At 38.4% G+C, this 23,554-nt stretch overlaps 1 protein-coding gene across 1 annotated transcript; it reads right to left on the reverse strand.

Moving 5' to 3' along the window:
* Nucleotides 1–12,919: 12,919 nt before the first annotated feature.
* On the reverse strand, nt 12,920–18,093 carry LOC310923229 (granzyme A-like). The gene is made up of 5 exons (XM_083884417.1): nt 17,981–18,093; nt 17,134–17,287; nt 15,328–15,466; nt 14,402–14,674; nt 12,920–13,605 (listed from the first exon to the last, which is right to left on the reverse strand). The coding sequence occupies exons 1-5, from the start codon at nt 18,039–18,041 to the stop codon at nt 13,453–13,455; spliced, it is 780 nt and encodes a 259-aa protein (XP_083740543.1). The 5' UTR covers nt 18,042–18,093; the 3' UTR covers nt 12,920–13,452.
* Between the last annotated feature and the right edge of the window lie 5,461 nt (nt 18,094–23,554).

The following is a 23,554-nucleotide window of genomic DNA, read 5'->3' on the forward strand; positions in this document are numbered from 1 at the left end:
TTCCACCTTACTGAAGATCCAGACCAAGGGACATCCAGACTTAGTTACATATAATGGAGCTTCTAAAACAAACAAAAAAGCTGATGACTGAATTAATGACTTAGCTTTCCAGTGACAATCAGATTATTTTTCCATCAGTAAGAGGAACTCTCATTAAATTATTTTATTCAGCACATGCTGTGTTTTTCTTGTGTCTTTTGCTAAGATCACTCTACCAATCAGTGTCTTTAGAGCTGAATTCAAAACTCCCCTTATAGGTTTACATTTGAGAATTTAACTTCAGTCTGATTATACACATATATCTGAGCTTGCTGTTATGGGACACTACTACTAACAGGAGTATTTTGTGTGGCTTTAGCTGAGGTGTAGATGATAACTGACCCTATCTGCTGCAGGCATGAGTCAGCAATCTGAAGGTACTGAAGTACAGGGCTTCCATGTATGAGCCCATAAAGACTGACATGTAAATAAATAGCTTTAAACTCACAGGTATGTACCCCTTCAATTCAGTCTGACTTCTGCATAACTGATATATGTGTTGAAATTTGGAAATACTTATTGTCTTACTTGTGAAATAAATGAGCATGAAGGTTTCCTTATGTCGATTCAGAACTGAGGAATGGCCAAATTGTAAACAAATGAAGGGAACAAATTTTTCTTTCTTCTTTCTTCTTGCTGTCAAATTTTTATTTCTTGCTTGTTTTGGATTGGCAGTTGTGGAACACTGACATCAGAAGGAGGCTGAGAAATATGTTTGGCCACCTGTCTGTAATTGGAGCTGGAATCATTGTATTCTGAGCAGGTGAGTAGCAAAATCTATTCCCAGAAAGAGTCTTGCTGCTTTTACTCATTCATTTTAGCTGTTTTTCTTGGCTTTTTTCAGACGTGATTTACCTGTTCTCCCATTTCTCACCCATCTCAGAAATCATTTGTAGATTTATTGTGTGACAGGAAAGTGGCCAAAGAGGCCAAAGAGGATAACCTGTTTCTGCAGTCTCTGTTTCTTACTCTCCTTCCAAAAAGCTGTCACCACTTGCAGAATTTCACTATGATTTGGAAGCTGTGACTCTGGTTTTGTGCAAAGCCTGAACTTGAAATTGTTTTGTCTCCAGTGTGTCTGAACCTCAAAAATCATGGTCTGCCCTGTGCTGGGGAGACAGTACATAACTTAGATGGCCCCTCCATTGATATCAAGACTCGATCTGTCTTTTCAAATGCACAGCAAAGCACAGCTGTTAGGGGCTGCACACCTCTCTAGCTGTCTATCTGCAAGGAAAGGCCAGCTCATTGCTATCTACAACTCAAGAAGGGATGGAGTGGTTGACCTTTGCATTGTCAAGGGTGTATTTTATATTTTATGTTTAGGTATCATTTCAATATGTGGGCGCAGATGACAAAGATCAAATATATTCTTGTGGGTTTTTTTCATCCCACTTTCTGTTTCAGATCTTTGACTCACACTCAAAGGGGGTGAGGGGAGACTTGTGTATGATGAATGCTTCTGTGATGTTAAAACTGTAAGTTAGTGTTCTGTTTTTTACTTAAATAGAAAGATAATAGCAAGGCTAGAAAAATTTTATTAACTCAAAATCAAGTATCTTTTGATAAGAACAGCAGTGATAGATTTATTTTTGGTTTCACAAGATGGTCTGGTTGTGGTTGCATGAGGTCTGCAAGGTGGAGGTACAAGGAGGTCCAGGCATTCCAGCTGAACAAACGGTTAATAAAATGCAGCTGCAATTATATTGTGTGGGTTAGGTTACAAAGTTACAAGGATGCAGGTGTAACATCCTGCCAGTGCCAAGTGGCATAACCTCGCTACAGTAAGAAATAGTTTTGGTTCACATTTCCTCTTGGCCAAAGAAGTGAAAACAACAGGAACTTCGTAGCAGAAATTGATGGTAAAATTCAGTGTGAACCTGTGAACTACTGTTACAGTTGACACGTTAGGCTAACCTTTATTTATTTTTCTAGGTTTGAAATTAACCAGATAATTCTAATATTAGGGCAGAATTAAAATAACTGCACAAAGGGGAAGAAAAGGACATGGAGTTAAAATTAATTGTTACTAAAATTAGAGCAACATTCTTACATTAAACTTCATTGTGGAAGTTTCAAAAATATCAGTTGACTTTGGGATTACATTGTGATTTTTGTGGTTAAAAATAGTCCAACAGCACATCATCATGAATCTGTAAATAAATTTTAGTACCATAACGTCCACTATACATGCACAACACAATGGCATTTCTTGCAGTAAGTCAGATTTGTCTATGCATTTTTAGTGCTTCAAAGTAATGCCACATGAGGGAAAGTCTCCAGTTACTAACCCTTATTAAAATAATTAAAACCCTTAAATAAATCTATTGCAGTAATGTCAGATACCTGTTTCTCAGATACCCAGAAGGATTGTATTGAACTTGCTGATTTTATTTCAGTGTCAACATACCAGTTGTGTGAATTTCCAGCAGGAAGCTCTTCTGATTTGCCTTAGGATTAATGTAAGTAATATCCATAAAAAGTGGTAAAATACATTGCAAGGTATTTTCAATATTTTCAGTTCAACTCCCCTATTAATGTGTAAAAATCATATCTAGGAACTGAACTTAACAGTAGCTGTGCTTCCAGGTAGGATATTCCTTCCTGCCTTTGGTAAACTGATGATACTGGTTGTAGAACAGTGAATTCATTTCCTAACAAGCAGCTAAATTAAGCTGTGAAGATTTTCCTAAAGCCTCAGACTGAGAGGAAGAAAGGAGGCAAGGGAAGGAATACACAATAACTTGCTGGAAAGCCCTTTAGCAGTACAATGCAGTTTTACACGGCCTCTCTGTTGGATGTGGAGTCACACCTGGCTTTGGCAACAATCACCCTGTGAAAGGATTTTTCATGAAGAACAGAAATAGTTTACATTAAATGGCTCAGCAGTTGAACAGAGTGTAGATGAGTGGCATACACTGTGCTCATGGAAAAGAAACTTGAGGGACAGCAGGTATTCTGCCTGGCTGGAATGAGGTGGCTGCTTGGGTCCCTTCTGTTGTCTGTCACTTCCACAGTCAGGGTGAGCATCTGATACTTGTTCTGTGTTTCCCCTTACTGAAATGCTGTTGTTCTGCTGACATGTTTCACTCTGATGTGGTTTGCTTCTGAAGAAACATTGGTGTGATGAAGTTGCTTTTAATGTTGCATTGACATTAAACCCACACTGCCTTTTCTTGTCTGCAGAGATTCACTATTAGGATCTATCCATCAGTGTGATGTTCAGGTTGCTCAGCACCATGTTGGGATTCTTCGTTGAAACAAAGCACTTGCAGCCTGAAATTGTCACTAGCCAACCTGTTGTTGGCAACTGGGTCTAGGTGTGGTATACTGAATATCTGGCCTGGTGTGAAATTGCAGTCACAGACACTGAAAATCACACTTCCTTTCTTAGGAGTTAAAGTATATGAAGAAGGCATATTGCTCAGGCAATTTTTCAAATTATCTTACTGATGTCTGTTAGTTTCTTTTCTCTATGATGCAATTAATTTTAAGACCAGTTCTCTTCATAGATAAATTTGTTAGGGCTGTGATACTGGATTATTAGGCCTTTGTCAATATATTACGAAACAGAAATAATGTTTATCACATTTTTTTTCTATCTGTGTACCTTTACAGGAAAGTTTGGTGATGTAATGCTTACAAGTTTGTGAACAAGATATTTTGATTTTTTGAGTTTTGGAAAACTACCTCTGCTGCAATTAATTTGATATATGAGGTTCCTTTTGCCCTCCTGTCCATATTTTCATGCCATTGCTGGTGACAAATATTCTGAAGAAGGAGATTTTAAATGAAACTATTTAAAATCTTTTATCTTTTTGAAGTCCCTGTCTGTGTGGGAGATAGGTCAGCTAATAGTAATAAGAGGCAGAAGAGTCCAGTATTTACAAGCTGTTTGTCTTCCCAAAAGGATCTGAGGCTGGACTGTAGTGCTGGGATTAAAGGGTCAGGGAAATTTGTTGAAACAGGTTCCGAGAAACATTTCTTCAGGTAGATTCTGGGCCTTAGGCATATTCTGGAAATATCCCAGGAGAAACCAGGTCTCCTGTAAGACCTGTAGGCCACTTTTCTTAGATTTCTGTGATGGCTTGGCTTAGCCAGTAAGACTCTATCCTGCTCTGTTCTTCTGCTACTGAGGTATGAGTCTATGACCTCTGAAGGGCAAGCAGAGAACCTGGCGTTTTATGGTGGTATGTGGGACAGTGTAGGCTATGAAACAATGGCAAGGGAAGCAGCATTTGGAGTTTTGGGATCCTATACTGCCCTGAGTGTACATTCCAAATGCTTGTAGTTCATTTTAACAACTAGACTTTCAGCTAAAATTCATCTGTTCTTCCAGCTAACCTCATTATCTATTCTGGCATCTGTTTTCTTTTTATTTTTTAGGCTATGACCTGGTGTCCTTGGCAGTCAAAAGTCCTTGCTACAGGAGACGGAATGAAAGATGGGATTTTGTGTGTCTGGCACATGAATTGTGAGAAAATCATCCAAAGTGCAATTACAGATTTGCAGGTGAATGATGAAATGTCTGCATACTTAGGCTATGCACTTTTTATGTAGCCATACTAATTTTGGCAAATTCCCACTGACTTTGAGGGTGGTTCTCCAGTAAGAGGAGCAGCAGGATTTTCTCTGGATGTGCAGTTGTGCTACATTCAGCACTACAGTGTGTGATTGACTCAGAAGCAGTTTGCTGTTTCTCATTCACCACTTCTGTCTCCACACAGAAGTGATTTAAGAGGAAATAGTCTTGAAGCCAGACACTTCTGCCTTGACTTTTCATCACCTTGCCTTGCTGTCAGTAACAGTTTTGGCCAAAACTCTAAATGCAGAGAGAATGCTGAAGGGGAAGAAAAATTCCCAGAGCATTGGGGCGAGGAGAGGTGTAAGTCAGAGAGAAAACATCTGTCTCTGGAGTTTGAATATTAGGAGACAGAGAAACAGGTTCTCAGCTGTAGTAAAGCAGTACAACTCGGTTTGGTGGAATTATTATAACTTAGCTGAGGATGTGTTTTCAGTGCTTTGGTGTTATACTAATAAGTTGTTATCATGTTTAGATAGGACAATAAAGCAACACAACTTTTAAGTGTTGAAAACAATTAAACAATCCTTCTAAATATATAAATAAATACCGTACTGGGACTATTTCTCAGTAGCTTGTTCAAACATTGTGGATTAAATTTCAAATCTCTGGTGAAGATGAATGGTATATGTTAAGCTCTTCTGAAAACTAAAGCAGAATTTATATTGCATTAGATTTTTTCCTTGCTCTGGTTACCCAGTGAACTGATGATGAGACAAGGCCTTTCTAGAAATCAGATGAAAATATGGAAGTATCCCATGCTTGTCAATTCATTAGAACTCTATGGCAAGTAGTTCAGTTATTTATCTGCCAAATGAGTCTGATTTTGCAAGTGCACGCCTTATGTAAAGAAAAGAGTAAAGACCATTCATGTGCATGTTCATGGATTCGTGGGATGGTAAAGGCTGACTTATTAAGACTGTGGTGTAAATTGCTTCTGGGAAATTCCTTGTTTTTAATGATGGGGTTCTTTCCTATTATTCCTAACGCCATGGCAGGTGCAGGATGTGTATTTCCATTTCTTTCTAAGGCTGACTAGGCCAGGATTGGATGTACTAATGTCAGGTTGCTTCCAGTGTATTCTGGCTGATGACCTTCTAGATAACACAAACCACATGTGACTGCTTTTTGCACCTCCTGATGTGAGGATACTGAACCAGCTTTCAAATTTGGTATTTAGACATGTCTGTGCTTTAATGAAGGCTTTTGCTGTGAAGAAACAAGGTGCAGAGTGTTTCCCTTCCACCCTGCTGACTGCCAGAGAAAGTGGAGTTTCCTTATAGCTCTGTATTGTTCTGGGGTGCTGTATGCAGAAGATGTTTCTTGCTCTTAAGCCTCCTTGTCTCTGGTGCTATTCATGAACAAAAAAGACCAGATCGCTGTTACACAGACACGTTACTGCTTATGAAGACTCCTAATAACTTACTATAAGCAATTGAATGTTGGAAAAAATTGTGAATGTACGAAAGTATGGTCAGAGTAAATACTGTGATGAATGATTGTGACTCAGATGGTTCTAAGTCAACCTCAGACACTTCTAACCACATATGTTTTACACCCACAGAAATTATCTGACAAATTGTAACTGAATTTAATTGTTTAAGCCTCTTGCAAATGCTGAAGACCCCAGCTAAGAAAGAAGACCCATCAGCACCAGTTGAGCACTTTAGTAATTAAGGTTGACTGTCACTTAGAATATTCAGGACAGAATGACTACAGAAAGATAGTAACATTTTTATAACACGGAGTCAATTTTTGAGATACTTCTGATAGAACTATTAGAGTGATTTAGAGTAATTAGAGTAATATAGATTAATTTAATAATAATAAAAATTAATAATTTTGGCTGTAATGTCCTTTCCTTAGAAATGTTGTTGTAGATCGATGAAAACATACAGGCAAGCAAAATATGCAATTGCTTTGAAAAATTACCTGACTTGAACATGATCTTGAACCAATGAAATAAACCCAGAAAACTCCACTCAAAACCCATGTAAGTGAAAATTTTCAACTTGTCTGATTTCTCCTACTGCCCTCCACTGCTTTTTGACACTGTAAATCAAATTTCAGTCAGTGTTGTGGATAGTTTTGGGTGCCAAAAAAAAAGATTACAACTCAAGATCCTCCTTCAAAGTCCTTACAGACATTGAACAGACACAGCATAAAGAATTCACTGAGTTGTAAACTCTTGGTCCTAAATATTGACAAAGATTCTGTACATTTCTGTAACTTGAGAAGGAGCAAAGCTAGAAAATTAATCTGTGCTGAAATAATTTCGTGGTGTTGAAATTCAAGTCACAGTTTAGGAGGAACACATGTAGCTCAGCACCAGGACAGCAGTTTATTTGCATTTAATCATAGTGTTTCCAGAGAGTCACTGTATCAACTTCACAAATTGAGGGCAGACTTTCCATTTGCAACAGCCCTGTGGGCCTTCATCAGGTACCACTGTCTCAAGAGGGCTTTACATTTCCTCTCACATTTATCCTTTATAGTATCTTGAGCTAGGGAAGTGCCATTCTCTTGTGTTCATGGAGAGCTCAGGTACAAGTGAAGGGAGGACACAAGTCACTCACGTTTGTTTAAGCTGGTCATGTGTGACTTCTTATTTTTATGCTTCCTTTTAGGATGTGGTTTGTCTGATCCGCTTTAGAAACTGTTACTCAGAAGATTTTTTTTTTTCCTCTTGGGGGTTTATCTTATCAGTGTGATTGTCAGTAACTTGCCCACCCAGAAAAGACAAAGTCCAGTAACTTCAAGGAAAAAGGCTTCAAATTTCTCTTGCTGCCATGTGCCTTGAAACCTCGTGGGTTTTCCTGGCATTGACATAGCTGTAGAGGGTACAGGAAGTCTATGCCAGAGCAATGAGGTAAATGCAGCTCTCAAGAGTCTCAGTTTAGTTCCAGACTCTTTCTACCTTCAGTTCAAATTCAGTGGCTGTTTGTCGGTGAGATTTTTGTGCAACCACATTAATGAGTTTTGTACATTCTTTGTGCTGCTACTGGGTAGCTTTCTGTATGTGACTCCCAAGATTTACTATGACTGCAGACAAACTCAAAACACAATTCCACTAAATGGCTTAGTGGAGTCACTGTTAAAAGATCTCCTTAACAGTAATAACTGAGCAGCTGGAGACAGAATCTCATTATTGTTGGATCAGCTGCTGCAAACTGTCTGCAAGGCCTGTGCAGCCAGACGGGAAAGCTCAGCAGTGAGAGACATTACCAAACACAGATGAGCCTGATGTTGTGAATGCATGGAGAACAATAGTTCAGGTTCAATGTGTTCCTTTGACAGAAACATCTCCTCAAAGTGGTGCAGACAGTTAAAGCCTACTCCCTATTGAGAATATATTTCCTTCAGCTCCTTATTAATACAAAAACAGTCAATAAGGGATGATAGTATATTTCTCTGCTTGCAGTAAAGTGGAACAAGACGTAGTGTAGGTAATGAAAATGACTGGCACAATCAGTGTAGAATTCTGATGTATCTTGCCTTTTCTTTTGTACATATTTTATTTTATAGGTCACAAAGGGAGAGTCTTGCATATAACCCTGAGCCCAGATCAGAGTAGTCTTGTTTTTGTTGCAGTGGATGGGATGTCTCATCTGTGAAAACAGCATGGATCTGGGGAGAGCATACACAGCAACAAGGCTTTTTAATAACAGTTATTTGAGCTCATTCTTGTGACTTTTTTTCTTGAAAGCCAGTGATTAATGTATTCAGCCCATTCAATAATTCAAAATATGTGTCTTCCTTCCAACAGAAACATGGCAAGAGATAGCACAATTTATTTAAGAGAGCAAAATTTTCTTATCAGTCTATTATTTGAAATGTTAGTAGCTTGTCTTACCCTAAAGGAAAAATATTCTAACTCTGAAGAATAATGTCAGATATATTTTCATAAAATTAGCAAACATGGAAGGAATCCAACCTGTGTAAAGTGCCAGAATAAAGTGCTAGGTCCTGCCTTTAGCTTTGATTCTTGCAATAAATTTTACATTATCTTATCATCCCCATTGGTAACCACATACTAATTAATGTATATTGCCTTGGATCATTCAAAGACTATGATGAGCAGAAACCAACTCAAGAAGTTGGTCTGTTCTGTGTATCACATAAATTGTTGTATGGAATCTGTCTAGATACTCTTAGAGTTCTAAGTTAAATATGTAACTAAATATAAATGATTTTTAGAAAATTCTTTATTGTTTTTGTAATGGTAATGATAACTAGCATAATTAGGAAACCATCTTTACTGGATTTTTAGTTGTTTCCTTTCTTTAAACTCACCCAGTATGTTTGACAATGATTGGAACTACAAAAATTGCATAATAATTCTATTATTATGCATAGTTATGTAATCAACTAAGAATTCAGATGGACATAGTCAAAGGAGCATGCTGTTTGGGCCAGATACAAGTGTTAGTTCATTTCTTAAGGGTACCAGTTAAATTCTGGTTGCCAGCAAACTCTGCAGCTGTCATTGTATTGTGCTCACAAGGACAAACCCCTTGGACTTTAATATATGCTTGCCTTGCAAACTTGTACACTACCAACACTTGTACTTGCAACTAAGTCAGGACTGGTCCTCAGAAGCTACTCAGGTACAGATCAGTAATGCTAGTCAGTGTATTCTGCCTACAAACACCTTTGGAGCTTTGCTTTCATTGTTAGGAATGATCAGAGGCAAGGGGTAAGGATTCATGCCTGCATTTTCATATTAAAAGCCCTCTGAGCTCAGAAACTTGTATTGTTTGGATTTTTTTTTTAATCTTGGATTTTATTTATTTATTTATAATTTATTTTTTTATTCCCCCCTTGTAGCTAGGGAAGAGTAGGATATTGGGGGTGGGGGTAGAGCAGTGCCAGTCCATGGAAAATTACACTGTGGTCAAATCTCATGAAAAGAGATGGGCAGGGGCACATGTTATCTCTGTAAATGAATGTGAAACTGTCATGTCTTTCGCTCTCATGATTTTTAAAACCTCATCTTGTGCTGTTTGCAAGTCGTGGTTGCTAACCTTAGGTGTGGAAGGTTGTGACCACTCATCTGCTTTACCTATAAGAGCTTGCAATAAACCTGCTACTCAACTGCTGGGTTCTCATGTCATCTCATGTGGTCTTCAAAGCAGATTAGAAAATGGTAATATTGGTTGTCAGTTGAGAAGTTGCTACCAGGAAGCTGATGTCTAAATATGGGAAATAACTTATACTGTGCCTGTCTTCTAATATGAACAAGTTTGTTTCTGGAGATTTTATCAGAAAATTAGAATCTGGTTTGAATACCCAAATTAGTATTTTAAATAATTTAAAAGGTTTTAGGAATATTTAAAATATTTTTCCCATTTAGAATGTAAAAAATTGAGTAGAATTAATCTCTTTGCTCATGCATTTTTTTTTATTTGAGAGAATTTTTTTTTATGAGAGAGAAATTCTCTCTTTCCTTTGGCAGCACCTAAATGATATTTATATCATTTATATCCAGTATAGAAGGATGTGTATGACACAAGATGGGAGGCTGTAGCATGGAAGGACCTGACCAATACTGAAACCATGCATTTCTTGTTGGATGCTGAAGTGTCAAAATAAGAAAGTACACGTTTCTCAGCCTAAGGACTGCTTGTATCTTAGTTACTTCTTGCTTATTTTTGACTAGTCAAACTCTATTGCCCCAGATGTATTTTAGCATAATATCTAAAAGTGAGAGAAGCCACTGATTCCAAAAGCCCATAACTATGAGAGGACCTTGTTTGTGTGACCTGTAGGTCTGTATATGTGACCATGTCTGAGAAGACATCTAAGAGTGTATTCCAGACTGTAACTACTCTGGAGTAAAATTAAATCTATTCTGTAGTGCTTTTTTCTGAATGTGCAGAGTGTGAAGCTGCTGAAAGTTGACCATGTTCTTGCATTGCTGCCTCATTCTGCCAGTGCAGAGGTCTTAACATATGAAGTCTTGATCAAAATTTGAAATCCTGGCTTTCTCCCTGCAGAATATGGCATTCTTGTAGCTCATTGCCAGTTATGTACATGCCTGGTATGTTGCTCAGGCCCAGGATGAGGCAAAAATTAGAACCCATCTCTAAGAGGACAACTTGTTCTGCATCTGTGGTCTGTACGCACTGGAGGCTGAGTCTCCAGGAGTGGCACAGAGGTTTAAGAAAATTTAAGTTGACTAGAATCAGATCTTCATCCCTACAGTCCTGTCCAAGCACTATAAAACATATAGAACCTAAAACTTCAAGTCAAAAATAATTTTTGCTTGAAGAGAAACTTCATTACTCATGCCGTGCATGTGTCTTTCTTCTCAGGTATATCAATATTACAAAACAATTGTCTGGAATGTAATGACTGAGGAATCAATTTGTTCCAACACTTAAAAGAACAAAGTCTAGCAGGCAGTGCCCTGTTCTGCCCCTACATGATCTGACTTGATGCTATGTGAGTTTGTGTAGTGCAGTTTATACCTGTTACTTCCTTCCAATGATCTCATATAGACAGACTGAGAAGAAAAAAAATGACACTAAATTATCACAGCATTTTTCTTAGATAGTGTGAGTTCCATTCCACAGTGGTGAAACTCTCTTGTGAATGGGTTCATATCATGCCTCTTGAGCAGAGAACTCCCCATCTAGAGGAAAATTCAGTTCTCTTTTTCTCTTGATTCTTCTTTTTTCTACAGGTTTACACTATTGGCAGTAGTGATAGAAGCTGGAATTTTGGTTTTACCATGTAAGTCAAATTCCACAGACTTATTTTGCACAATTCACTAAAAATGTCCATGTAAAAACCCACCATTTTTAAAGTGTTTTGGGCTAAATCCTAAATTTCAAGGTAGAAGAGGTAGGCTGCACATTTTTCTGTTACACATTTATTCATGCATTCCAAACTTCTCCTTGGTCAGAACTTCTCCTTCCTGATCTCTAAGATTCTCCAACACTTGGTTCAGAAATTCCATGTGAAAAATGGAGAAATACTGAATTACAGGATTTGACAGTGATTTTCCACCAACAAGAGTGTTGTTTGTGACTTTTGGGGAAGAAGAAAAAACAAGGATGAAGAGGAAGTAGAATGATGAAATAATGCAACAGCAAGATGAAAGAAAGACAGTGAAAATATGAGCAAATAAATGTAAGACTAATGTATGGGAATGGTGAAATAGCCCTACATGGGCTACAGGTTGATAAGAATATTTTTGTTTCTTGAAGGCTTTTAGAATTTGTTTTTGCCTAAGCAGAGGTTTGGTAGTTTGCAAGAATAAAAAAAAGTCTGAATTTACTTATTTCTTGTGTGTTTAAAGACAGAATCAAGTCACTGCTTTGGGTGTTGGTAGCAGTGAGTGGGTCAAATTCTCCGCCCAGTTTCACTGATGCAACCTTATTTGTCTGACAATCCTTTTTCTGCTCCTGCTTTGCTTTTGCATTTGTGTGTCCCTTTGTGTGAACACTTTGTGTGTTCAGCCCAAGAGTGAGAAAAAACATTTAGGAATATGAATTGGAATATGAATTACACATCACTGTGTAATGTTTTGTGACGAAGGGGGAAAAAAAGATGTTTTTAATCATAAAAACTTCCAGTAAAGATCCCCCTGTAGTTTAGGCCTTCTTCATCTTCATCCTTCCTTACTTCTCTGGGAGAAAACGACTATCTCTTCTTTACAAGATCAGGTAAAGGCAGTTGTGTAAAAAAGTTTTAGTTTGTGCTTTCTCATTGTGTTTGTAAGTGATACTTAATTGCTCAGGATGGACAGAGCAACAATTTTTAAATTTAAATCAAGCAAAATTTCTCCACCCTTGAATATTCCCTGCTTTCTCTTAGCTAATGCCTACCTCCAAGTAAAAACCTCTTGAAGCAACACAAAATAAATTGAAGCTCTTTTTGAGGTGCTTATAGCATTGAAAATGCTGAAGTCTGTTAATACAGAGGCAGGCAGAAACATTTTTCACAATAGGCCTATTTGCTACTTGACAAATGCTTGTTGAAGCACTTAAAATTTGTCCTGCATGTCTGAAACAGCAGTACTGGCATCATAGAATTAAGAGTGCTTTATATTATCAACAGTGCTTTATCATATTGAACTGTAACAGTTCCTGTCATTTCTCTGAAGCATGGGTTTTCAGATGATTTTTTAAACAAAATGCTTATTTTGGTATGTTTTGCAAACATAGAACGTGTACAGAACATTACACAGGTCATAGGCAGATCCTACAGATAGTACATAGACTATCTATACTGTAAGAGACAGAGCTTTCCACATAAGTTGACAGCTGAAAGCAGTAGATTTTTATTGCCATTTCTTTATTAAATGCAAAGTACATAAAAGGATAAAATCTTGAGGTTTCACATACAAGACAGTTAGAAAATTAATACTTATCCCCACAGTTGCTGCAACTTAATTTTCTGAAGCTTAGCAGTCCGATACACCTATAAAACCAGAAACTTCACTGCAGAGAAACTAAGTTTTTAGGTGTCTGTACTTTCACATAGCATGCCACTAATTTTCAGGGTATTTGCAGAAGTCCAGGTACAGAAGAGTGCTGTATGTACTCAACATGCAGTGAGGACTTAAGGAAGGATTAGGTTCTTGATCTGAAATGCCAACCCATGTAGAGCTCAGTGTGAACATGCACTACAGGGATGTTGGAATCCTCAGTCCCAAATACCTGCAATGACTCCATGGCTGACAGGGTAAGCTATAAATGCTGTCATAGCAGAACTACACCAAGCTGCCAAAATTCAGTGTCAGAATACTTCTTTCGCCAGGCTAATGAAGCTGTTTTTAAAAACTTGTTTCATTTACACAAATTACGTGGCCCAAACCCAATCTGTTAGGCCCCCCCTATGGTTTTCCTTATCCACTCTAGGTATTGCTTTGTGAGTAGAGTGTAGACACCAGGGCCATTAGCCTTGCCACAGCTCTTCCCAAATGAAGTGATGCCTCTCATCACATTATTGCATCTTAAAGGTCCACCAGAGTCCCCCTAGAAAAAGGGAAAATGTTGTCATTCAAATTAATAAAAGCTAAAAATCTTTGCCTTTAAATAAAATTTTCACTAGTTAGATGGAGAAAATAAAAACGCAGCCAGTGTTATTAGGGATTATTTTTTTCCTCCTTGGAAATTAAGATTTCCAACAGCAAAACAAATGAAAAGAAAGGCTCAATAGATTTCAATCTCATCTTTCAAGTGTGTCTAATGGGGAATGAATCTAGCTCAGTGCTAAGGAAGAATTAATCTTTCTCAAAATGACAAAAAAAAAAAGTTGAAAACTTTCCTCATAGGAATGTAAGTCTCTATCAAGAAATTGATACCTTTATTTGGTAACTTTTTTAACGCAGTATTTAAATCTTTTAAAATGTGATAGTTCTTATGCAGTTGTGGACTTGACTTGGTACCCAGGCAAAATGCTTTTTATCAGCAAAACCTACTTCAAAGTCTTCTGACATCAAAGAAATGTTCCACTGAAGTCAGATACTTGAGGATCAGCCCATAAGCTGTTTTTAATTGACATTTTAATATCAAACTCATTTTATTGAAGATGAGGATAGCTATCTGCCATGCCTGAATACAACTGCTATATCAAAAGGCTGTGAAGGTGAATTTACCCATCTTAAGTTTTGATTTTAAGGCTTAGAAGAACAATCCTTTGTAAATTCACTGATATTAGATAAAATTCTTCACTGATTTGAAGAGAGACAGAGATTGTAAATGTATAATGCTGGTACATTATATTTTATTTTTATTACACAATTTATGCAGTCATAGTAAATATACTTACATTACATGAGTCCTTTCCTCCGTTCTTATCCCCTGCACATATCATGTTCTCTGTTATGATGGGTTTGCCATTATAATGTTTTTTATCATTGCAGATTTCCCTGCTGATGACAGTGACATTGACTTCCATCAGGACAGCAGATGGTCTCTTTCCACGATTGGTAGTTCTACCCCATCCTGCTATTGAGCAAACTGTTCCTGATTTGGGATCTTCATCTGAGTCAGGCAGGGGAATGGGTTTCACAGCTTTATTAAGTTTTGCTTTTCCCTTAAGCTGTAGAAGATATGGAAAATAGGAATTATGGGGCAGAGTCTAACAGAGGCCCTTTCATATTAACTACTAGATCTTTTCCATTATGGTAATTAATGCAATCCCTTTTTGAGATTCCTCAGTTCTTTGTGACAGTATTTATGTCATCAATGTAAGAATGAGGAAAATGAATATTCTTTGTCTCATGAAAGCCCACTTACCTTCTGCTGATCTATTAACTTTAAAAAACATTTTATTTTATTTTTCTGGCTCTCAGACCATTTAGAAGACAAAATAACAGTAATTACTGATGCTGGCAAAGTTGAGGATCAGAAAAGTCAGACAATTTTAATTAGAACTGTTTTTCAGACAGAACATTGGTGCTTTTAACCAAATGTTTTATCTGCATGAATCTTATTTCTTTTGCAGAAAAGCTAGAAACTGAAATATCTTGATCAAGCTCCAGAATTTGTCTACTAGCCATAGCAAAGTTTACAGGAATTATTGATTGCCTTAGTGCATCCCCAATTCCCCAGGCTGCTGGATTAGCAGACCAGACTGTATCACCCCTGAAAAAGAGCCACCAGAAACTCCCTTGGCTCATCTCCCTCATAAGAAGGAAGAAAATAGTTCAGTGTAGGAGATGCATATTCCACAAGTGATATATAACACTGTACCTGCAGCAGCATAATGTCATTTTCCTTGGTTTTGCGGTCATAGCATGGATAACGAATGTATCTTGCAATCTGAAAAGTCTGCTGTTCTTTTTCATTTTTGTTCAATGAATGGGCTCCAAGAACAACTTTGGCTTTTTCCCTGAGGAGAGGATCACATAGTTATTGGGATTCACTTTGATGTAACACTAAAGTTTTTGCTGGTTAATGTGGTGTTATAATGTCAGCTGCTACAGTCTCTTTTCTTCTGCTTGAAAAGTGACAGTAATATAGAACTATCTAAAAGATGGCCCAATTCATACAACAGCTAAAAGAAAAAAACGGCTCAATGAATCAAAATTCATGCTATCTTATTTTCATTTTCACAGGAGCACAGAAAGGTCTCAGGTACCTGACTCTGTATCTATCCCTATAGTTTCCTTTTGGGGACTGAATGAGTGGTCAGTGTATCAGATTTGCTGTAGGTACTCACCAATTCTGCCTTCCGTAGTTTGTGCTGAAACTTTAGGAAAATAGATCACAGCACTGTTAGTCCAGAGATGTCCTGACTGTATCAAAATGTACCATTGCTTTGTTCTAACAGATTTCAACACCATTTTCTGAATCTGTGTGAGACACAGCTCATTCCTGTTCTCTAGGTTTTTCTGCAACTTCCTGTACTTACAAGATCCTGAAGTGGTGGCAGAGTTGTGCCTGCTGCAGCTCTCTGACAGAGACACCACATCTCTAGTCCTTGGCCAAGCAGGCATTACTGCTGACCACAGGTACAGCTGGTTTTAGGCAAACAATGCATCCTACAGCTGAGTGGGAGAATATTCTTGGAGCAAATGTGTATGTTGGCCCTCATTCATGTCTTATTGTGGAAAACACAGCCCTGGAAAAGCGATGGCTCATTTCCTTCATCTATTGAGAACTGTCTGTTGACTGAGACATCATTAAATTAATAATTAATTGTATTTTCTCTTAGAGATAATCTCATTTGGAGACATTTTTTGTGTTATACACAGATTTTGGACCAAGTGCTCTCTTTGTAGTAGGTCCCACATATCTCCCTGTCTGGACAAGGAAAGGAGAGATGGATATATTTCTCTGATGTTTGCAGAGTCCAGTGGCTCACAGTCTTGGTCAGGCTGTTGACAGAGCCTGTGTGAGGTCTGGCTCAGCAGTAGCTTCAGTCCTCTCCAAAAAAGCAAGTGGGGGTGGGATGTGTAATTCAAGATTCACTTCTTGCCTTGCTGAAGGACTCAGTAGAGCCAAATATCCATTTCCATCTTGATTTGGGCAGGGGAAGAAAGAATGGCTGGCAAGCCAACATACCAAGTAAGACAGAGATCTCTCAGTGTCTCCTGCCATCTGTTTGGAGAATTTTTGCTCCTGTGTTAACCACATGCTGTCTCTATCTGTCGTGAACTGCATATCTCTTACAGAATAAAAGCACAAGAATTTATTTTTGTTCTTAGAGTAGCAGTTTAGACTGGACACTCCTCTGATCTAGTGTAAAGGTTGACTGAGAAAACAGGGATAAAACTTTCCTCCAAATTTACTGCTTTGGTGTTGCTATTCTATGTTTGTGTGGAGCTAGAAGTTTTTAAATATCTCTTCAGAAACAGTGGAGATCAGTATACACCCAGTTATATTTTTTTTACTCACTATAACAAATTTGCTGATCAAACCTATAAAGCACAGTAATCAGAACATGATCATGGTCATGATAAATGGATAAAATTACCAGAGACACTAACTCTCCTGCCTGAACAGAGATACCAGATACTCATTGAGGACAATATCTGAATCAGAGTAAGGGCTTACGCTTTACAATGTGCAGCTGTTAACACCCAGTCTTCCTTGATTAAAGCTCCTCCACAAATAACTCCTTTCGATCCCTTTTGGGCCATGATTTGGGCCATGAATGGTCTCGAGTGTGGCTTTACTTCATGTCCTCCAATGATATCCACACACAAACCTAAAAAAAGTAATCCACAAGACACATAGCTGGGCAAACAAATTCTGCAAAACACTCCAAGTCTCTTAGAAAACACGGCTGTTGTAATTATAAAGCATACAGACACACAATGATGGACATGTCACAATGATGGTCTTCAGGGTAGAATTTTAAAGCTGCTCAGCAGCTTCATTACATTTCAGCAATACTTAAATGAGGTCAGTGGGGTGAGCTTGTGAAAAACCCCACCAAAGTTTTGTTGCTTTTGCACAGATTTCTTTTCTTGAAGATTACTGATATGGTTCTTAGCTTTCATTGCGAGTAATAACCTCAGATCTGCCACATCATAAATATTGTGCATGGAAACTGGACTACATAGTGTAAGCCACATTGCATCAATCTATTTTTCAGAAAAAGAGGAAGTCAAGCAGTTAATGTATGTATATGGCTCTGGAGAGAAAGATCAGACAATCATTATGTTCTCTACTCAGAACTCCTCCAAACAGTTTGGACTTTGTGCAGCTTTAATTAAAACTACCCATTCAGAAATTATTTTGTTTGCCTGAAAGATCAAACACATGCACAGTGGAGAGGAGTTAATTATAAGAAGTCATATAATAATTGTGACTGCTTCCTTTACATTAGTACACGTTGGCTTAACTAGAATCCTGTACATCAGCATTTACCTTCAAAAGTATTAAATTGCATACTTACCTCCGTGAATTACCAGGAGAATGACAGCAACAAAGGTGTACGAAGGGAGGAAAGCACCCATGGTTTCTGTCTGATGTTTCTCCTTATTCACTGTTTAATAGACCTCTATCTGCCTATCTATCTATCTATATATATATATACATAAATGAAGAGGATGTGGGTTTTGTTTTTCCTCTTAAGGGTGTTTGACATCTGTAACCACGACAAACACAGAAACCCACCCCAAAGATGTACCTTACTGCAGAAGTGTTAGTGAGAATTTGCGTCATCTGCCATGGTGTGAAGGCAGGCTCTGCCCCACTTTGTGTCCTCTGTAGCATTTGCAGAGAACAAATACATGAATATAGGGGTGGAACACAGTGGGACTCAGCTCACATGAATTTAGGCTGATTCAGTTGTCCATGTGAAGTTGTATAGTTTCATTCCAGACACCTCAGCTGGCTTCCAGGTCAGACAATTATTCCAGTCCATTCCCCATTAATGAAATAGCTGTTCTGCTCAGGAGACCCTCAGGGTCAAGAATCTGATGTTTTCTCATTTCAGGATCTGATCCTGCCTCATTAACTTAGCACTGGCTGAGCATTCATCCAGCACTGGGTGTCTTTTCATGGCCTATAACTAAGGGTATAATTAAATTTAAAGTGCTTTGAGGTGTTTTAGGTCTGGTGCAGATGGCCGTCGGTCTTCTGAAGATGCTGTGTTAGATTTGCAAGCCCTGTGTCTGTGTCTGGAAAGCCCACAGTATCTCAAGTGGGACTAAATGCTGAGTTTTAGGCGACCGAATTGAGTCCTGGAAACTCAGGGTGGTGGGACTGGAACAGGCTCCCCAGGGCAGCTCAAGGTGTGTTCAGACAGTGCTCCTGGGAGCACAAGGTGTGATTCTTGAGGTGTCCTGTGCAGAGCCAGGAGCTGGACTTCCATGGTCCTTGTGGGGTTTCTTCCAACTCAGGATATTCTATGATTCTGTGAATAAATCTTACCTAGAGCTTTGTAAAGGCACAGTTTCTCCCAAATATATACCCAAATAATAAAAATAACTTGCATCAATATTAAATAATCTGGAGTATCATTATTATATTACCTAAGCAGTGAAATGTCACTGTCACAGACTGAAAGGTTTTTTGAAGTCTCGAGCCTCACAAAAGGCAACCAACAGAAAGGAGCCCCACAATTAAAAGCTTGCAGATATCTTCTGGGTTCTATCTGTATCATATCTTGAGCTCAGTTGGCCCAGCACCATGTGAGTTTCACCTGTAGAAGAGCTTGGGCAGACCTTGCTCAAATTTGCTGATTCTCTCCCTCTTGGGACAGAGGATAATTGGCAATTTTTCTGAAGAAGGAAGATGTGGATCTAATTTTGGAGACTCTGGATCTCTTTGTCACCAATGTGTCTCTGCTGAGACACGAGTCACCTGTTTCATCATGGCAGCTCCGTGCACTGCTAAAGCTCACCAAGATTTAGTTTTCTTTAATTTTTCTCCTCATTACTAGCACATGCCCCATAATTATCATCATCTCGTAGCACTGGTGTGCTTTTTTACAGTGTTCTTCTGAGCACAGTATCACCAGGTATCATAGGTAGAATTCCTTCTTTTATCAATCACAATTATTTGACAAAGGCTGATTGTGTGATATTTTAATTAAGGCTCTTATATTATTGAAGCTGAAAGTCCATTTCCTGGGCTATGTCTGGACTATGCAGAGATGTGACCAGGATGAGCACTTGTGAGCAAAAATCCTGTATGTTCAGACATGTGTAAACTTGTAGTGCAGCAATGATTCATCTTTAGATGGTTCCATGTGAGGTGCAATGGCCAGTAAAAAGAGGTTTAGTATATGTAATCCTATGTTTGCCTGATCTGTTTTCAAGGAAAATCTGTTTGAAATACATGGAATAAAATATTAGCAAATGTTCCTAGATGTTTTCCAGGTAAATAGATACAGGGAAATGTACGCCTTCTATCCAAAACCAAATCTTCTATAGCCTGTTTATACTTCTTCAATTTCTAGTTGTGCGTCTGTTTACTTCTAAATCATACTTACTTCTAAAGATGTTTTTCCAAAACTCCATAGGTACTAGCATATCCATGCCTCTTTGAAAATCCCCTCCAATTCTGAGAGATCCATTGTCACTGATAATTAGAATTAGAAATATGCAGTCTAAGCTATTCAGTATCAATTGATGCCTTTCTGTGCAAGCTCCTACATGACCTCTCTGACTATCCACAAAGTCCCTTATGGCACGGATATTAAAGATCAGATTGATATATACATAGCCAGAACCAATTTTATACCCAAATGCTTTATCAGGGAGTTTTCATCTTGTAATTTACATAGTTGAGGCTGAAAATTTGACATAAAATTTTAGGGTGTGGAATTAGTTGGCTGGGCTCCTTTAGTTATGGCAATAATTTACAGTGAAGCTTAGATTCTATTGGCCTTTTGCATATAAAGGGAAACCCCAAAGCAAAGCTTCCTTCTCAAGTCAAATTCTTTTTTATTAGCTCCTCTGTTGCATACTCATTTGGTCTTCAAGGGGAGTGAGGCATTGTAAGCAAAACATTCCATCCTTTCTCCCTATTGCTCTCACAGAGCAGAGCCTCTCACTCTGCAGAAGCCACTGCCTCAGTAAAAGAATAAGGGGTATATGCCATCCTACTTCCAGCCTCTGCCTTTGGGGAAGTTTCCTACAGGCTGTAGGCCCACGGGTCAGTGGATCACTTTCAGCTCTGTCCACTACTGTGCTGAGGTCTTCTATCCCTTACCTTATACTCTGTTATTTTGACCATTTTCCTCCTGCAGAGGCCGTGTTCCTTTTTCCTTTGTGCTGCTTTCTCTGGTGCTTGAGGTGAGCATCAGATGAGATTTTAGGACACTGGTTCAGGAGACCAATTTAAACAATTTAAGTTGTGCCTCTAAACTTTCCAGGTTTGCTGGTGCTGAGTTCAGGCAGTCTCAGCTCAGCTGCAGGGCTGTTTTCTTGGGCTGGGAAGGGAGGGCAGAAGAGTGGTGCAGAGCTGGCAACTGCCAGCAAGGCAGAGCTGACTTTCCCTGTCTTCTCCTTGGGCTGCGCCATCCCCAGTTCCACCTCAGTGTGCCTGGACATGCCCCTTAGTGGTTGGGAGACAGATTCCCAGGGACTTGCTGGGGAAAGGGCAGAACATGTGCTGGGGCATACCTATTTTATTTTCTTCTCTGGTACCAGTGCCTCAGATACTTACCTGGTTGTCTTTTTTGCCTCAGCTATTCACTCAGTGTTCCCATTTCCATTTATTTGCTATGTGATATCAGAAGAAAATGTAGTAGAACAGAAATACAAGTAGATGTAGTAAACTCAGGGAGTCCTCAAGGCCTTGCAGTAAATTAGCGTTCCTTCTATGATGTTGATAGTACTTGGCAGAAAGAACCCAGCATTAGACACTCTGCTCTGGGCACACAAACCTTCTCCTGTTTGGCCAGAGCATGAATCTATTTCCTATCTTGTCTCTTAAGCTGCTTCCCAATCCAGCTGTTTACTGGAAGGGCGAAGCCATAAAGGACAAACATAATTATGCCTTTAGGACTCTTTTTGCAAAGATTACCTGTGGCTAATCTCCAGTGGGTGAGTAATTCTGGGATTAGATGGAGAATGACTTTGGGGGAACTGGAGATAGCTCTTTTAAAAGCTGATGAATTCCAACTGTCATTTGTTTTCTTTTAAAAGAGCTTTGGAAGAGTCTTCTGAAACATGAATTGTGTTACATTGTGCTACACCGTATGCACATTTTCAGGCTGGGTTCTAACTAATAAGACTCTGTGACATAGAAATAAACATTTCATTGTTACAATCTCATTCAACAATGAGATTGAGACTGAGAGCTGCCATTCTGTAATTCTTGAATAAAAATGAGAGATAATTATATTGGGCAAGTTATGTTTTGGATTCTTTCTAAAGATACTGAATATGGTAGCAAGTTTTGTGACTTATTCACACAAGGGCAAACTGGGGTTTTTTGGTAGTAGTTTACCAGCAAGGTGTGCAAAACATGGATGCAGACACAGTACAGAAATGTCTTCCTCACTGTTTTATTTTTTCTGTGTCACCTCAGATTAGATTTTTTTTTCTTTTTCATTTGGCACTTTCAGGGTCTAGGGTTTTCTGTGTTGGAAAGCTGCATCACTGCCCCCAAATTATTTTAACAAAATAGAAATTGCTTTGTCTTTCATGTGTGTGGCTGGTCTTGGCTTGTCTTTTATATCTCATATTCCTTAGCTTATAGAATAACAGATGTTTGACAGTCCTCAGTAGCTCTTGTTAATTTACATATGAATATTTTTCAGTCTTTCAACTGAAGATATTACCTGGGCAGTGGAATTCTGTGGAGCAATTGCTGGCTACTGATGTACCTTGGTTCACAGGGGTGACTTTTGTACTCTATGTGCCTGAGTTTACTCTATTTAGGAGTCCACAGCTTAGGGAAAACTTTCGAACTCTACATGCCCTGATTATTCCTTCACACTGATGTTCTCTGAAGCCTTTTCAATTGGCCCTTGCATTCATTCTCCCATTTTTTTCACCAGCTTAAAGATAGCCAATTTAATTCTTATCATGTATTCAATTTTTATTTTATTTTATTTTATTTTATTTTATTTTATTTTACCAAAAGTGTATTGAATACCCTGAGACATCTAGGTTTTATTCAGGGTTATTTGGGTCTTGTTAGGAGATTCAAGAAACAGACAGGTTTTAAAGAAACTGGAGGAGAGGATCTAGAGAAATCAATCTGAAATATAATAACACAATGTTAATTATGTAAAGGGAAATTTCAAGAGAGGGAGCTATTAATAAAAACTTTCAAACCCATTTCCTGTAGGGGACATTTAAATACAAAACAGTGCATGACAGTTTACAGTGCCCCTGTCAGCAAATAGCAGCACCTATGACACCTGGAAGGTCTTCTGCTCTTCTGTTCTTCTGCTCTTCTGCACTCTTTAATTGCTGTTATCCTACTGACAAGATGCAAGATTGCTGTTATCCTACTGACAGTTTTACTCACTTAAGAGTAAAAATTCCCCATATCCAGTTTCCCAATTCCTCTGGATAACACATAATATACTTGCACTTCTATTGCATTTCAGGTGGACATTGCCAGAGGACATGAAGTGCATCCTCATTCCTGGCCTTATATGGCTGCTATCTGGGACAAGAATGTAGGTGTTTTTTTGTGGAGGAATTCTTGTGGAAAAACAATGGGTTTTGATAGCAATACATTGTAAGTGTCTTAAAATGGGGCAATTTTAATTCTTCATTGAAGTGAGGAGTGCTATGCAAGCCTGTAAGTGAAAAAAGGTGAGTATTGATTTTTTTATAAGTTGTTAAAAGCTGCAGTTCTCTCACTAAACTGATCCTAGGACTTACCATTCTGGTTTTAGTCGCTGTAAGATACTGATCTGCATTGCAGAGTTACCTTTGATAGTCAGATCCTGCCAAAGTTATAGCATAAATGCTGTGCTGTTTAAAGACCAAATTAATTATTTATGCATGTGAAACAACAATGTCTTAGAGAAGGGAATATGACCCAAGATTTTTTAAAC

Source organism: Zosterops lateralis (assembly GCF_965231275.1).
Source record: "Zosterops lateralis genome assembly, chromosome: Z".
In the NCBI taxonomy this organism is placed as follows: Eukaryota; Metazoa; Chordata; class Aves; order Passeriformes; family Zosteropidae; genus Zosterops; species Zosterops lateralis.